The following is a 15689-nucleotide window of genomic DNA, read 5'->3' as shown; positions in this document are numbered from 1 at the left end:
ATAATGTTAATGACAGATGATGGGAGCTTTTAATTTGGAGAGGAGCATGTGGGACAACATATTGTAGACATGCTGTTTTTTTATTTGATTAAAGTATGTATCACAGACTCTTAGGTTTCTGATTCCTGCTATTGACCTTGTGACGGACCACAGCAACAGTGGTGAAGAAGTTTCCCATGAACAGGATAAGGAAGCAGAGACCACACATCATGACCTGGCATCATGTGGAAGATAGAGAACAATACGTGAGTAAGCACAATATCTTTAACTCATCATCATTTTCTTAATAAATAGAGGGGCTCAGGTGAGGATGTAATTTCATTCAAACGTCATTAACAGTAGGCGTCTTTGAAATGTCAAAGTGTTAAAGCAGGGTAGATGATAAATGAATACATAGCACATAGTTAAAATAATAAAACATGAAGTAAGTACTGACCTGCCATTCTCTACAGTCAGGGAGCTGAGCCATCCTGAAGAGAGACAGGCTATTGAAGAGCTGCCAGAACTACAAGACAAAACACGAGGACTTAAGTATTTGTCTTATTAAAAGTTAGTGTAATCTGTACGCCAAATCATGCTGTAGTCTAGAATGAATCAGCATTTCTATCAGTTTTCCTGACATCCAGTCTAAACCATGACAATGCATGATTTTCAAGCAGTAGTTAGAGGATATTTCTCAACTTCTGTTGTGAATCATGTCAGTGTTACAGACTGCACTCACATGACCGAAAAACAGGAAAGGCAACAGAAACGTCAGTCCTTTCCACATCCACGACTGAAATCCCTCTGAAAACGGGAAGCAGAAAAGAGTTTAAATTGCTGTTTTTATTTATTTATTTCAACATCTGTAAATTACAGCAGTGACAATGAGGATCCCCAGACATGCCTGGAGGAGCATCATCTACTTGATTATTATGATGTGCCTGGCTGGGTATTCTGTGTCCTTGGCGTGTCACGGTGTATCTCACCCACGGTCAGATCCATGTTGTGTCTTTCTCCCAGGGCTCGTAGCCTGTACAGACATCCACTCTGATAATAACACTGCAGACACTGAACAAAACCTGTGAGTTCCAGATGAAAGGAAAACAGATCAGCCTTTGATTCGATTTAGAAAAATTTGAACCACACATTCATTTCAATTACTTTGATCTTACTTTGATACAAGGAGTAGGCAAGAAACTGGTTCCTGAATATCTTGTACAAGTTCCCATCTGGCCTTTAGTGCGAAAGGAAAGACATTTGTTATTACAAAAACTGCAATTTAATGGATATATTTTTGTCTGACAGGAACACAAATCATTAGCAAGCATTGTATGAATTACATTTTCTGAAAGTGTTTCTTATAGTTAAGATAATATCTGTTACTCAGGGTTTTTATCTTCCTCTATACAAGGCCAGGCAAGTTTATTTATGCATATTTCAGCAACAAGACAATTAAAAGTGCCTTTCATAAAACATCAAAAGCATCTGTACAAAGTGCAAAACAAACACACCTCAAAAAGACATTAATTTACAGTTAAAAACAGCCACTAAAGAGCCAAGAGAATATAAAGTTAAATAGAATAAGACTCACCATGTTAGCATTACACCTGACAAAAAAGCTGAGATGTAGTGATGACAAACCCACCAGCCTTTGATTCTATGATGCAGGATACATTTGATATTTAGATTATTTGTTTCTACACTTTTAAACTTAGTTTCATAAAGAATTAGATTTGCTTGAGAAATTTACTTTCATAAAAAGATGATTAATTGCTGTAATGACTAATTGTCTTTAATAATGTCAATCAGAGAGCTGCCAATATGTTTTATTTATGAGAAATTAGTCATTATTTTGTAGAATGGTTGTAAAGGTGGTAGGGCTGACCTGGAGCCGTTGGTGGTGAGGATACTTTCCCTGATGGTTAATGTACAGTAGTACCACACCAGCAGGAAATTGAGCATTGCATCAAGAAATCTAAAGTCAGGGAGACAAATGCTGGATTTAGACATAGGGTGCATGCAGTGTCCATGTAATACATTAGTTGTAACCTGACGAGGATGAAGCAGTATATTCTGACGTTTACCTGTAGCTCATAAAGACATAGCATACGAAGGAGAACAGCAGCAGGATGACTGTAAGGTACAGCTTGAACTTCTCGTATTCATCTTTGTAGGCAAATCTGACAAAGATGTGACAAATTCAGGTTTATTATAACTAAAGATGGAGACGTTTGATGAAGGGAAATAATGACTCCTTTTTATATTTCTTTAAAGTGATAGTTTCAGGTTGTGTGTTGGCTCAGATGTTCGTTGATTACTTTGACTGCTTGCTGAAAAGAGTGACGTTCACATTTCCAAGAACCAGACTGAGGTACAACCTGACATATGAAACAATCATATTATTTTTCTTGTGTGACTTTATATGAGGTAATAAATGCAATTAATCAGCTTTTATGTATTTCAATCAGAGCAATGACATGACATCAACTTGTATTTTTAGAAGAAATCACCCGTTTTTCTTGGGAAGGAAAGATTCCATTTCACAGAAAGTATTGGGCCGCATCTTTATCTTCTCATTTATTTCATCCAAGGTCTTAGCATCTTCTTCGGATGCTCCTTTGCTGCATCTGATGGATTATATAAGTGCATAAGATAGCCAGGTCTGTATCATTGACACAACATGACAATGTTTGTTTGTGTCTGTTTCGTTCACCCTGTGTATCTGTGTGCATATACTGTGTGTGTTTGACCGGATCTATTTATCTGTATACGGTACTATAAATCTGTGACCATGCAAATTTGTTTATGTGAATGTAAACATACCTTTTCACTAGGGAGGACACCTCCTTCAGCCTTCTGCGATGACTGGAAATTGAGGAAGAGCAGTTGTTTTGTAGTTTGGAAATTTCATCCAGTTTCTGTAAGTACATTCTATGCGTCTCCTGGACGAGAAGAACACGGGGTTACACCAACAGCCAAAGATAATGTAGATAACAAGGAGTATTTAACTTTGAAGTTGATTACAATCTGGAGCAAAATGTATTTGACATGAAATCGAGTATTACTGAAAAATAGAAGTTTTGCAAGAGGAATTTCAAAAACATTTCATCGAACACAAGAGAAAGGAAACGTATATTCAGTAGATTTTTACCAGTTTCATACCTTAAGTTCCTGATACTCTTCATCCAGACATGTCCACTCCTCCACAACGTCTTTTAAACCTTGAGGCATTTTGTGAATACTTTGTCTTTCACACTACATTGACAGCCAGCCCAGACGTACTGAAATAAACCAGCAAGAAATGACTTGCACAAACTGCTATGAAGACGTGTTTCTCTCCCGGGACGATTTATTGCATTAAGTGAACTTTGACTGGTGCAAATGTGCAAGATTTTGACTTGGACATTGCTCTGTGGAAATCCTCTGGTTGTCACATAGTTCAGTTACTACTCACAGAGCTAAAGGCAATACGTTATTTTTGACTATGCAATGCAAAGACTGGCGGTTTTTGATTTTTACCTCTGCCTTTGTTCACCCAGCTCCCTTTTAGCTATACTTTAATTTTTACTATGCTTATGTGTATGTTTCAGCATACTTTGTTTGTCACTTACACAGCTGCATATTAGCAACATCTGGTGGATGAAAGGACTAAATCAGTGATAAACTCCCTTTACCGTAGAGACTGGTGTCGTGAGGGATGTTTTGGCTGTTGTGATTTGATAATAATAATAATATATAATAAGCTTTATTTGTATAGCACCTTTCATACAAGAATTGCAGCCCAAAGTGCTTCACAGTAAAAACATAACAATTAGTACAAGATTAGACAGAATAAGGGCATTTACAGTACAATAATCACAGTGTAGATGTAAATGAGTCTGAAGTACCATTATAAAAATAGCAGAATTAAAATAGTATAAAATTACATTGGCACACCATTCTTGTAAATGTTTTAAACTATCAGGGCCATATTTTGAAAGTGTGAGATCAACAATGGGCCCCTGTGGCCCTTCAACTTCAACTACTCCCTTTGCTACTCATAATTTACGTTTACAGTGTCAACCTCTTTATTGACCTTTTAACGTATAAAACACAGATGTCTCCGTGAGTCCAGATTCTTTTGGCAAAATCTTGGTTAAAGCCCGCTTCATAAACAAACCCCTGTTTGTTAAGTTTTATGAAACCTATCGGTTAAAGCCAGTTTTTCTCCAATATATTCTTTAATCTTTCACTTTTCCACTAATTGTGTAAAGAACATGTGAACACATTTATCAGAGAAACTTCCTCTTTTTCCCCGTGGTAAAACAGTCTATTTGATCTCAAGTTTTTCAAAAGTACACACTCTGAAAATGTATCCTAGTTACCTTTACACATTAAATGTTAAACCAGTAATAATTCACCATTAAAAGGCTAAGATAAAAATATATGAAATATCACCATTAAAAGGCTAAAGTAAAGAGATATAAAATATCACTATTAAAAGGCAAAAGTAAAAAGATATGTTTTTAGCTTACTTTTGAAGATATTGATGGCACAAATGACAAATTGTCAACAACAACAATTTACTTCAAAAAGAATAATACATTTAAATAGTTAGATATGAAAATCCTATGTGTTCTTTTTAACTGTAAAACCTGCACAAACTGACAGCAGTGAACTGTCTTGATGCTGTACAAGTCCCTCTTAATTAAGCTTGTAGAAATAAAAATAAGAATACATAAAAAATACATTTATTTGCCAGTACTCTAACTCTAACAATCTTACTAACAAATAAAAAGTGTCATCTATACAATGTATATTGAAATTAAAGATTAAATCAAATTAAAAGATTTTTAAAAAATGAGGAAGAAACGCTTACATTTAGTTTATTAAATGTCTACCATATGAATCATTTTGTTGAATGTTTGAATATCTTTGATATTTTCTTATTTTACTATATTTAGTCTTTATACACATGGGACTACTGTTTTTCCTAAAATATAATGAAAATATATAGAATAATAATAATAATAAACAGAAAGAAACGTACAAAGACTAAATTTGACTCACTCAAACGGTTTGACTGATTTTGAATAGTTCTTCGGGTAGTGCTTAGGTAAAAAAAAAACTTCAGTTGCCTTAACAAATGAGTTAAAACGAACTATAAGATATTTAATGCCACTTTTATTCTGACATTTTCGGGCGGAAGTTTCATTGTTGTTGCCTGGAGCACACGGGTGTGCGCATGCGCATACAGTTGACAGCGGTCGTTCATGGTGTGGTGAATGTTTGGTAAGACAGCTGTGAAGTGTAGATGAGAGGTTAGTTCTTCAGTTTGTCTTCAGACAAAGTAGCTTGCTGCACAGATTCCTGGACACCAATTACTTCATACAGGGACTGCATATGTTAGTCAACACGAATAAAGAACGGAAACCTAAACAATTTGATGAAAAAGGTAAGATTTCATCTCTGCTAACGTTAGCCTGATTAAGCTAACGTTAGTACGCTTCAGTCTAAAGGTGACTAACGGTTGTAAATTAACGTTTGTTGCAATTTAAGGAGAAATTATGTCCTAATGTTATCTAGTTAATATATTATCTGAATGCAAACCATTTCTCAATTTATGTATATATATATATATTATATATTATATATTATATATTATATATATGTGTATATAAATGTAATACTCTGGGGTTCTGGCTGTTGGTCAGGTAAGCAGCTTTAAGACTTCCCTTTGGCCATGAAGTGATTAATTAATTGAATAGCATCTTGTATTTATATTCTATACTGCAAACTTGTGGTGAAACTACAGAAAAGCAAGTTTACAGAGAATTTGATAATTCCAGGTTGCTTAGGAACCAAATGGTTTAGTACAAGTGAAATGTTTACTGCTGCAATAGTCAATACTTTACAAACTGTTCTAAGAAATCTCATGTATAAATTTATTCACGGGCCAAATGACTGAAAATAAAATGATCTTTATGTTATCAAAAGTAAAGTTTACTACTAGAGGCTACCAATCCCAGCTGTGGAGACAATGGTATTATTGTGTCTTTGTAGGACACTGATTTATATTCTTTTGAAACCATGGTTTCTTATTGTGCTTTTATATGTCATTTATTCTATGTAACGTATTTTCTTTTATTTGAATCCTGAGTCAAAAAAATGAGTCTATCAAAAATGCTGCTTCTCTCTACAGTAGATTTTGACTTTGTGTTTGTTGTGTTTGTTTTCCAGCGGACTGATAGGAGATGTGTGCTGCTGTATATGTCCTGTCAACGGTAACCGGCTACGTGCTCACCTCTGCCCTGCTGCTGAAATGCCCAAATCTTTTGCACCGTAGGAAGCAAGAGACTTTTCTCAGCAGGCACATATCCCATCGTGGAGGTGAGTCTGTGACACTTACACTTTTCTCTCAATAATCCCCTCCATTAAAAAAGGGTGCATGACATTTTATCTTAATTAACTTGCAGTGGCTACAATGTTATATGATGTCTCTTATCTGAATACAGTATCATCATAATCATATTTGGACAGTTCAAGTAATGAGTATATAAATGTTTTTTGCTCATTAGATATTTTCTTACTCTAACTCAAGTTATTTTGACAACTTTTAGTTCCTTTCTTACAAAGTAAAAATAGGCCTACGGTTCAGTGTTTGGCTACTTTAACCACCTCTGGTTAGGCTGTTACCAGTTTGTTTATCTTTGGGTTTGGGTTATATTGCAATGTATTTATTACTATTGTATTGTATTGATTATCAGACAGGATTTTATTTGTTAGTTTGTTGTCTGGTATGCTGAAGTAGGCCGAGGGTTATGTTCCAGTTGTGGGGTAATGCAAATATAAAGAAAACTCTACCACGCTTAGTGTTGACTTTTTTCATTACAGGCGCAGGTGAAAACCTGGAAAACACCATGGCAGCTTTCAAGCAGTGAGTGCAAACCGTAGTCACCGTGACTAAGCTCTTTCTTTGATTTTTTTGGGTGTGTATATGACAAACACAACCGGTTCATGTGATTGTGGGCAGTTTGTGTCATCTGAGCTTTGTTTGTGACCACGGTCTGTCTTTGCCTGTTTATCCACACTCGAGCACACATACAACAATACCTTTTAGATAAATGCTTGTGTCAAAGCCAAAAGGTTATTTACTGCTGTGGTTTGGCAGTGAACTGCTTTATGATTGAATGTGTCTGTGATAAAAATCAATGTAGTCTCCCAGGTATTGTGATAAACACTATGTGTGCTGTGTGTTGGTCCATGCAGCGCTGTTGATCTTGGCACAGACATGCTGGAGTTGGACTGCCACCTGACGAAAGATGAAGAGGTAGTGGTGTCACATGATGCCAGCTTGCAGAGGGCCTCTGGCATTAACGCCCGCATCTCTGACATGTCCTACGCTGTGAGTTACTGCTCTGCAATATCATCCCAGTTCTACATCAGACAGACAAATAACTGCAATTGTGTGGCTGTCCCTTTTCCTTTTTCTGGGCAACATACAAAAGGAAAATGTTATCGATAACTTAAATAATTGGATAATTGTAACTATGGAAAAACATTGGAAATGTTAGTCGCACTCTAGAGGCACTAGTGAGCTGTTTTTATATGAGCTCCTTTTAACATGCACAAGACAACAGAAGCCAAGAGGTCCACAAATATTTAAGGATATTATCTTTGTCTGAAAGGGAAATTGCGGCATCAAAGCCAGACATCACAATAAAACACATAAAGGAATGTGCAAACATAAGTGAGTGCCTCCCTACCCTCCTGTCTATCCTCCAGGAGTTGCCCATTTTAACTGTCAGAGGGACAAATTAATGTGAGTGAATATATTTCCAAACCAGCTGGTAGTACCATAACGTAAAATGGATGTATTTGTATTTAAATTAAAAACACCAGTTACATGTTGTTTTTGTGTAAAGAATTTGCATTTGTGGTCTACACTTTAATGAAACGAAGATCTTTGTCTTCCTGAGAAGCCTTAAATGGTTTGCCACTAAAATGACATTTTGTGTAACTGAAGATTGGGTTCAGTTTCACTGCTCTTTGACCCTGCAGTACAGATAAGCACTTAACCTTCATTTGGCTTTGACGTTATCGCGCCTACCTGTCACTTTTATGTTGACATAATGTGGACACCTTCAGTCAACTTCCTGACCGACCTGACCGATCGATCTGGTCCGTTCACCACTGACTGTGTGCTCTTTGCAGGAACTCCCTCCATACCTCTGCAAGCTGGGTGTAACTTTTCAGAGAGGTGAGTCTCACATACCCATGCCTGGTGTAATCACCAGTAACGCCACTCACATACAGATGCATATCAGCAACTCTCAGGAAATGTAGTGAACAGCGACAAAGTCTGTGTAAGGAGGAGGTCGAGGTGGATAGATGAGTCAAAAAACAGGACTTTCACCTGCTGTTGGTGTCCCGTGTGAAACCAAAAGTCAACTTTGACTTATTTTGACTTACTTTTGTTAAGTAACTTTCGTACTTAACTACCGCCAAGTACATAAGTTACGTATCGAACCAAGTAGAAGTGTTGCCAAAACAGGTTCCCGCATTGCAGTAAGAGAACGCGTAAAAAAAGAACTTTAATAAGTTACGTAAATTACATACGTTGGTTTGTGTATAGGAATAAATATCGTGTTCATTTAAAGTTTGCCCAATCTCTAGTACAATGGATCAGTTGATCTGCAACATCATTTACAAGTACAATATAGTTGACTTTTGAGGGATAATATATATATTTCCTTTTACAAGTTGTTGGCCACAGTTGAAATGATGAATACACTTTCCTGAATGTGCCCCCCCCCCCCCCCCCCCTCATATTGAGTATAATCTGAAGCGGACTGTGTTGTCAATTTGTCCTCGTCTGTGCAGAGTGTTTCTGCGAGGGTGGAGAGGACAAACGCATCCCTCTCCTCAGGGACGTTTTTGATGCATTTCCCAATACCCCCGTCAACATTGACATCAAGGTCAATGACGACAGGCTCATCAAAAAGGTGTGTGTGTGTGTGTGTGTGTGTGTGTGTGTGTGTGTGTGTGTGTGTGTGTGTGTGTGTGTCCTATTTTCTTATTTTGCTACTTTTACCCTCTTATAAAACAACTCTCTCTTTCTGTTTGTTTCCCCATGCCATGTTTATTTAACAGCAGTTGCCTTTCACAGATTTGCTGCATTCTTTTGTCCCTAGAGAAGAAGCACTAGTGGTTACCTCAAGGTGTACATAAACAGGCTGACAATGAAACTAACTTTAAGGAATATATGTTTTATCTCATTGTACAACAAGTGATTGGCAACACAACATTTCTCATTCATGTTTCACACCATGTATGTTAGGGAGATTCTGTCATTTAAAAATACATTTTCTAATCCTTGCAGGTCTCTGAGCTGGTTGTTAAGTACGACAGAGAACATCTGACGGTCTGGGGCAACGCCAGCAACAAGATTGTAAAGAAGTGCTACACAGAGGTGCATTTACATAAGATCTTAAGTTCCCTCAGTGAAGTCAATTCAGTCAATCTCCCTTAAAAAACACTTACGACCAGTAACATTATTTTCATGTAGACTTATATTGGCATGGATAAAAAAGAAGTAACTGCACTTTACAATACATGTCTACTAAATCTATTATAGACTGTAGATTATTCACTTTTTAGTCCATTGTATATATAATTTATAACCAGATAAGACTGAATTGAAGGGAATTGACCATAAATTGTGTTTTGCAGAACCCACGTATTCCAGTGTTGTTCAGCCTTCCCAGAGTGTTGCAGCTGTTAGGCCTCTTCTACACCGGCCTTCTGCCTTTTGTTCCCCTCAAGGAGCAGTTTCTGGAGATCCCCATGCCTTCTATTATTACCAAGTAGGTACACGCATTAAAAATTTTAAAAAAAAGAGATGCGCTTATAGAGCTTTTGGTTAAAAAACAAGTTTCCAGGAGAGGTCAGCAGCATGCACTGACCTTCAGTAACAGTGTACTCCACTGGTCATTGTACAACACAACACGACACAGACGTACGTCTACAGTTCTAGTTTGTCAGTAAGATGCAACAGTAACACTACACTGAGAGCTGATCAGTTTACAAGTACACAACATTTGATAGCAGTAGGTTGAGGTCTGTTTCACAGGGGTAAGAACATACAACTTTCCTTAAGTGCTCTTCAAAATGCTTTAAACTTGTACTGAGTGCAAGAAAAACAAAGTCCCAAAACAAGAGTCAAAACAATTCCAAAATGGTCTCTATACATGGAATCGCTGGTTTCGGGCTTCCGGTGGAATCGCAATGCATTCTGGGGTGGCAAGACTAGAAAAGTGAGCACCAACTCCACAAGCGCCGCCATATTGGATTTCTTCTCTACGTGTTTACATTGTATTTAGCTTATTCTTCAAGCGTTTTTACATTGTATTTGGCTAGTTTTTAGTGTGTTATGGGATTTGGACACCGACATTGTGTGGTGAAAGGATGTTCACGGTGGGAGAAAGCTAAATAAATGGGCAGAATCTCATTGTGAGCTTCACGATTGCAAAAATTGCGAATGCAAGCTTATTCTTCAAGCGTGTTGTAAACAAATCTACTACTCTACAATGAGTTCTGAACTCCTTTCTTATGATGAGGTTCAGATGTGGAAAGTCGAAGCTTTGAAAGTATTTTGCCGCAAGCGGAATTTAAAGACTTCAGGAACAAAACTGGAGCTTATTGCCAGGGTGTTTGCTGCATCAGAGACGGGCATTGAGGAGCAACCAACAGCTGACGAAAGACTTTCAATCACAGAAAAAGAAAAGACTAAGCTTTTGGTTGTGCCGAGTGGCGTTTCAGTGCCTGATCCCTTGACATTGCAGGATGGTCGACTGAAAACAACAGCATGACTTCTTGGCCGCCGATATACCTCAGCGATATAACATTATTTTTAATGTCTGACCACCCAGGGAACCATGTCGAGTTTCATAAACGAACTTTGAACGAATACAAAGAAGGCAAAGCATTTAGACTGTTTGACTCTGGCTGGTTGAAACATATCTTTCAATCCTCTCGCAGATTCTGAGTATTGCTTTTTAAAAGCAAAATGTTCTCATTCAATGAAAGTTTCCCATACGCCACATTCGGCATGGATCTGCACAGTCAAGAAAACTGGCGATATCATAAGTGCTTATTGCAGTTGTGTTGCAGGGTAAGCTATTATAAATATATACCTAACTTGTGTTTGTTCATTATTATAAAACTCAATATATAGAAAGTACATTTGTCAATATATAAATCAAGCCCCAAACTCTAAAACATGAACAGGAACAAACCTACAGTTTACTCCCCTGTGAGCAGCTGTGTTTAAGATATGAACATAACTTGTGCATATATACTCAATATATCACAACTCACTAGTTTAAAATCTTACTCAAAAAGGTTCAATTGACTTTCTTTCACTTTTTATCTGCAGCTCATTCATTTTTCTTGGAGAAAATAGTTCTCATAATGCTCCAACTTTATCTGCATCTATAGTTAGAACATGTACTTGAAGAGTGATGCCTTCTTCGCCAGAGTGAACACTTGGAATTGAGCTTTCAGGATTCGTTATGGACCCGGGATACTGTTTGACAAAAGGAATGTAAGCACAAGGTTTATTTACTGGACACTTTTAGCCATTGTGGCCTTCATCAGCATTATAAACACATCATCACCAGGGACAAACCTTGAACAGAGACATGGGAGTTACCACGTGGCTATGAAGTTTCATACTTAACTGTATGAGACAACTCTATCTGCTGATGAAGGCAGAGAGAGTTGGCTGAAAGCTCTAGAAATGTCCAGTAAGTGGACCTTGCACGGAGAACTGTAAATGTGGAATCGTTTATTTCCTCCTGAGGTTCTGAGCGATGACTTGATGTTGATTTTTAAAAGTTATTAACTTACTTAACTTTGCTTTCTTTAATTAAATGTACTTTAGATGATCTCACTCACTGATAAAGTCATGCACTCACATCCCGTGCCTGTGAGAGTGTGAGTTAGTGGATCATAAGGATCAAGGTCAAACCTTTTTGTCAAGTCAGACTGTGGCAACTACTTCAGTGTAACTTTATGACACTTTTTTCCCGTGTGATTGTGCAGAGTAAAGGATCCCGACAGGTTAACCAGGAGTCAGCGATTAATCACCTGGCTGGCAGACAGGTAAGTTATTTATTTGTCTGAATATTTGAAATCCTGAATTGTGAAATGCCTGAATCTGTGGGTGTAACTCACTACTTTAAATCTGTATATCAGGTATATCTGTATATTCATGTTAATGCTAACCTTTACAACTGTGCAACTAGACTCTCTGTTTGCTATCTTTGCAGTTTCTCCCTGCACACGAGTATTTCTTTTTCTCTTGCAGATTGCTGATGCGGAGAACTCTGTTTGAGCATCTAACTGCCAGGGGCATACAGGTAAAGCTGCTTCTTTAGTAGTCCTCAGAAAAGAGAAAAACCTCTACATACTACCTCTACAATAATTCAATATGTAGTGAATGCAAATTGTGTATGAATAATAATGAGCAGTGGCTACTTATTACTTACTTATTATCTTTATTTATTTAGAGTTTCTTTCGTTATTTTCTTTTTCTTTATACAACAGTATATCCACTGTTGACATACATTGTTAAGAGCAACTAGGGACATATACAGGATTTATACAAGAATGGTTATAGTATATAGTATAAAATGAGCCTGTTTGTTGCTGTTGTTGCAGTGTTATGCTTATAGTTAAGAGCAGTTACTGGGAAATGTCCACGGCTCCTACAAGTTCACAAGTAGACTAGAGACACAGAGTACAGACACATCTTTATAAATGTGTCCACTCACACTTACGTCAGTTTGGCTTATTTGTAGCTAATGGTTGAATTCATATTCTATTGTTTCTGTATGTTGCACTTTTGTTTGGCTTATTTGAAGCTAAAGTTCTGCACTTAAATGATTTCACCAATTTGAAGCTAATGTACTTGCAAGTTTCTCGCTGTTCGGAGTTTGTATCCTCATGATTGTTTGCACTTATTGTAAGTCACTTTGGACAAAAGCGTCAGCTAAATAAACTGTAATGTAATGTAATGACTCCCTCCGCTGTGTGGTGTGTTTTCTACTGAGTCCTGCACCTGGTTTCAGGTGTACATTTGGGTGCTGAATGACGAGGAGGACTTCCAGAGGGCATTTGACTTGGGAGCCACAGGAGTTATGACAGATTTTCCCACCAGGCTTAAAGACTTCTTGGACCTGAATGGCATTTCTAAGGCCCAGTAACCTGCCAAAATCCACACAACAGTGCGGCCACATCCACTAACGGCCACTGTGGGACGTCTCTGTATGTTTCCCTCCGTGTCGTCACGTTACTGGTGAAAGAAACGAGGATGTGTGTGTTTGTGTGTGTAAAAGTTTGATGTGAGCTTTTGCACTCATGATGCGTAGACTTGCGTTGCTACCGTACATGCTACATAGACTTACTTCGAAAACCCAGAAGCAGCGGCACCAGCACATCCCAAACTGCACTAGTAACAGATTAATGTCTAATTAATGATGTTAGACATTATTATGCCTTTTTTGATGAGTTCATGTCAATTGTAGTATTATTTGATGTTAATTATTTATTTGTTGATTTACCAGGAGCTTCACAATGTTTTCGTCACCTTGCACATGCAATGACACACTAATCCAAGTTGTTGTGAGATTATTTTTATATCTGCCAGATGCAATCAAAAATGTGCTACTTGTCATAAATAACATGGTGCAGACACAAGTGAGCAGTGCGAGTACTGAGGTGGGTCGTGCCACTGCTCCTTATTTACAATTCAAAGACACATTCAACTGTTCTGTAAACAAAACACTGTTTTTTATATGAAGTTGCTTAGGCTCCAGGTTTTCCTCTGAATCAAATGAAATGACTGATTTTGAACAAAAAGAAACCTCATCTTGTTATAGTAATGAGCCGTACCGTTTTCATCTCTTGTCAATATGATCGTAAAAAGAATTTAACTTTTAATGTATGGGCTTTAAATACGGTAGAAACACTGATACGTGATGATTGATTGCTTCATTGCAGTCACTTTGAAATGGAAATGTATGACAGACAGCAGCTCTTTACCTCAGCTCTTATCCCTGGCTGTGGATGTCACAGTTTGACAGTGAAAAGATCATTAAGGTTATCATACCACTGACGTTCTCTAATCCAAACGTGTGACCACTCAAGTAATGAATGTAGTATTGGTTGAACGTACAGTATATTGTTCGGTATTTTACAGTCAAAACAGTATTGCTGCTTTAAGTTCTTTAGTTTGTTTTTGGGCATTTTGTAATAGTGCTGTCACTGAATGTGAATTTGTCTGATGAGTTTGTGATCTACCAATCATATTACAGATCTTATATTAATTAATATTTTTGATCACCTGTGCTGCACTGTATATTTGTTAAGCTGTCCTGTGTTTTATTGTGTTTGACTTTGACAGAGCCAGTTTGTGGGACCTGGCTGCCTATCAAAATGCTTTATCCCACATGAAGTTCGCCATTTGATTTGATGAGAGATTATTGAAAAAGTACATTTTTATCGATATCAATAAACACAAAACAAAAGTGATATAAATGGTGTGTGTGTGTATAGTATAACAACAGCTTTATAACGTTGTTTTTTCACCACTCTGCACAGCAAATGTATGACAATTTATGTGGATGAATGTTTGGTAACTACCTGCAGACTGACAGGAGGTGGCGCTGTAGACTGGAGGGATTCAAGAAGTTTTCCCTCAAGCGGAAAAGTTAACAATGCTGGACATGTTTTGTTACATAGAAAACAGCCGTACAGACATTATATTTTTACTTGCTTTTCACAAGCACCCGTAAGGTCTTTCTACTTCTCCCCTGCTTTATATTCTTTCATAAAAACGACACTCACACGGGGCCAGTGGTGTGTACATTCTTGGAGAATTCAGCAATAAAATCTGATTTTACAGTGAGATAATTGGTCACTGGCTTCTACCTTCAACCAATAAACACAGTGTTGCTATGCCCTATCAGTTTGCTGATTGGCTGATACAGCTGTCATTTAATCATCAAGGCAACGGCTAGTGTCATATTTGCCAAAGATCGTCAATTTAGCCGCCAAGATAGTGCACGTGCTTCGGAGCTTAAACATATTTTTTAGTATGGCTTGTTTCTTTTAGATTCTGCATCACAAACACAATATGAAAATATTACACATATCGTAACAAACAAACATGTATATTTCACTCATTTTCAGATGTTGAAAAACACGGTTGCCTATATTGTATTACATGACACATATTATTGAATTATACAGTATATTATGCCAAACACATGCAATTGATATTGAAGGTAAACAAATCATCACTTACTATTTTTAACAAACGTTATAATCTTATTAGGGACACGTAGCTTCATATTCATAAAGCTACATTTCTTAATTCAACTCCATACAGGTTGTTTGAATTAAAATTTAATGTTATTGACTATGCTGAATTTGTAATAAGTAAGAAAGAAAATGTACCCGGAGGTGTTTGTCCTAAGAAGTCTGAAATTGTATGGCTGATTGTTTTGCACATTCATATATCTAACTAAATACAATCAATCAATAAATAAAAGTCTTCCAGAGCTTTTGAAATGTCGTGCTCAAATTATCTGAAAAAGCTTTGCTGTGGTTTGGTTAGCAACCGAAATGTGAACTTTTCCTTGAAGGAATCACAGTTGTTGTAG

At 37.2% G+C, this 15689-nt stretch overlaps 2 protein-coding genes across 2 annotated transcripts; one reads left to right on the top strand and one right to left on the bottom strand.

Moving 5' to 3' along the window:
- Positions 1-25: 25 nt before the first annotated feature.
- On the bottom strand, positions 26-3213 carry tmem120ab (transmembrane protein 120Ab). The gene is made up of 12 exons (XM_029446757.1): positions 3145-3213; positions 2806-2924; positions 2493-2609; positions 2301-2360; positions 2067-2162; positions 1868-1957; positions 1574-1639; positions 1155-1216; positions 969-1061; positions 722-786; positions 437-505; positions 26-214 (listed from the first exon to the last, which is right to left on the bottom strand). Exons 1-12 carry the CDS (start codon positions 3211-3213, stop codon positions 101-103), a joined length of 1020 nt encoding a protein of 339 aa, XP_029302617.1. The 3' UTR covers positions 26-100.
- Positions 3214-5179: 1966 nt separating this feature from the next.
- On the top strand, positions 5180-14895 carry gdpd1 (glycerophosphodiester phosphodiesterase domain containing 1). Its single transcript, XM_029445796.1, has 11 exons — positions 5180-5416; positions 6202-6351; positions 6856-6898; positions 7231-7366; positions 8176-8221; positions 8845-8966; positions 9344-9433; positions 9694-9827; positions 12067-12126; positions 12332-12383; positions 13095-14895. The coding sequence occupies exons 2-11, from the start codon at positions 6216-6218 to the stop codon at positions 13227-13229; spliced, it is 954 nt and encodes a 317-aa protein (XP_029301656.1). The 5' UTR covers positions 5180-5416; positions 6202-6215; the 3' UTR covers positions 13230-14895.
- The last annotated feature ends 794 nt before the right edge of the window (positions 14896-15689 follow it).

Source organism: Cottoperca gobio, chromosome 13 (genome assembly GCF_900634415.1).
Source record: "Cottoperca gobio chromosome 13, fCotGob3.1, whole genome shotgun sequence".
Classification (NCBI taxonomy): Eukaryota; Metazoa; Chordata; class Actinopteri; order Perciformes; family Bovichtidae; genus Cottoperca; species Cottoperca gobio.
The sequence above is the reverse complement of the archived record's forward strand: the minus strand, read 5'-3'. Positions and strand labels throughout refer to the sequence as shown.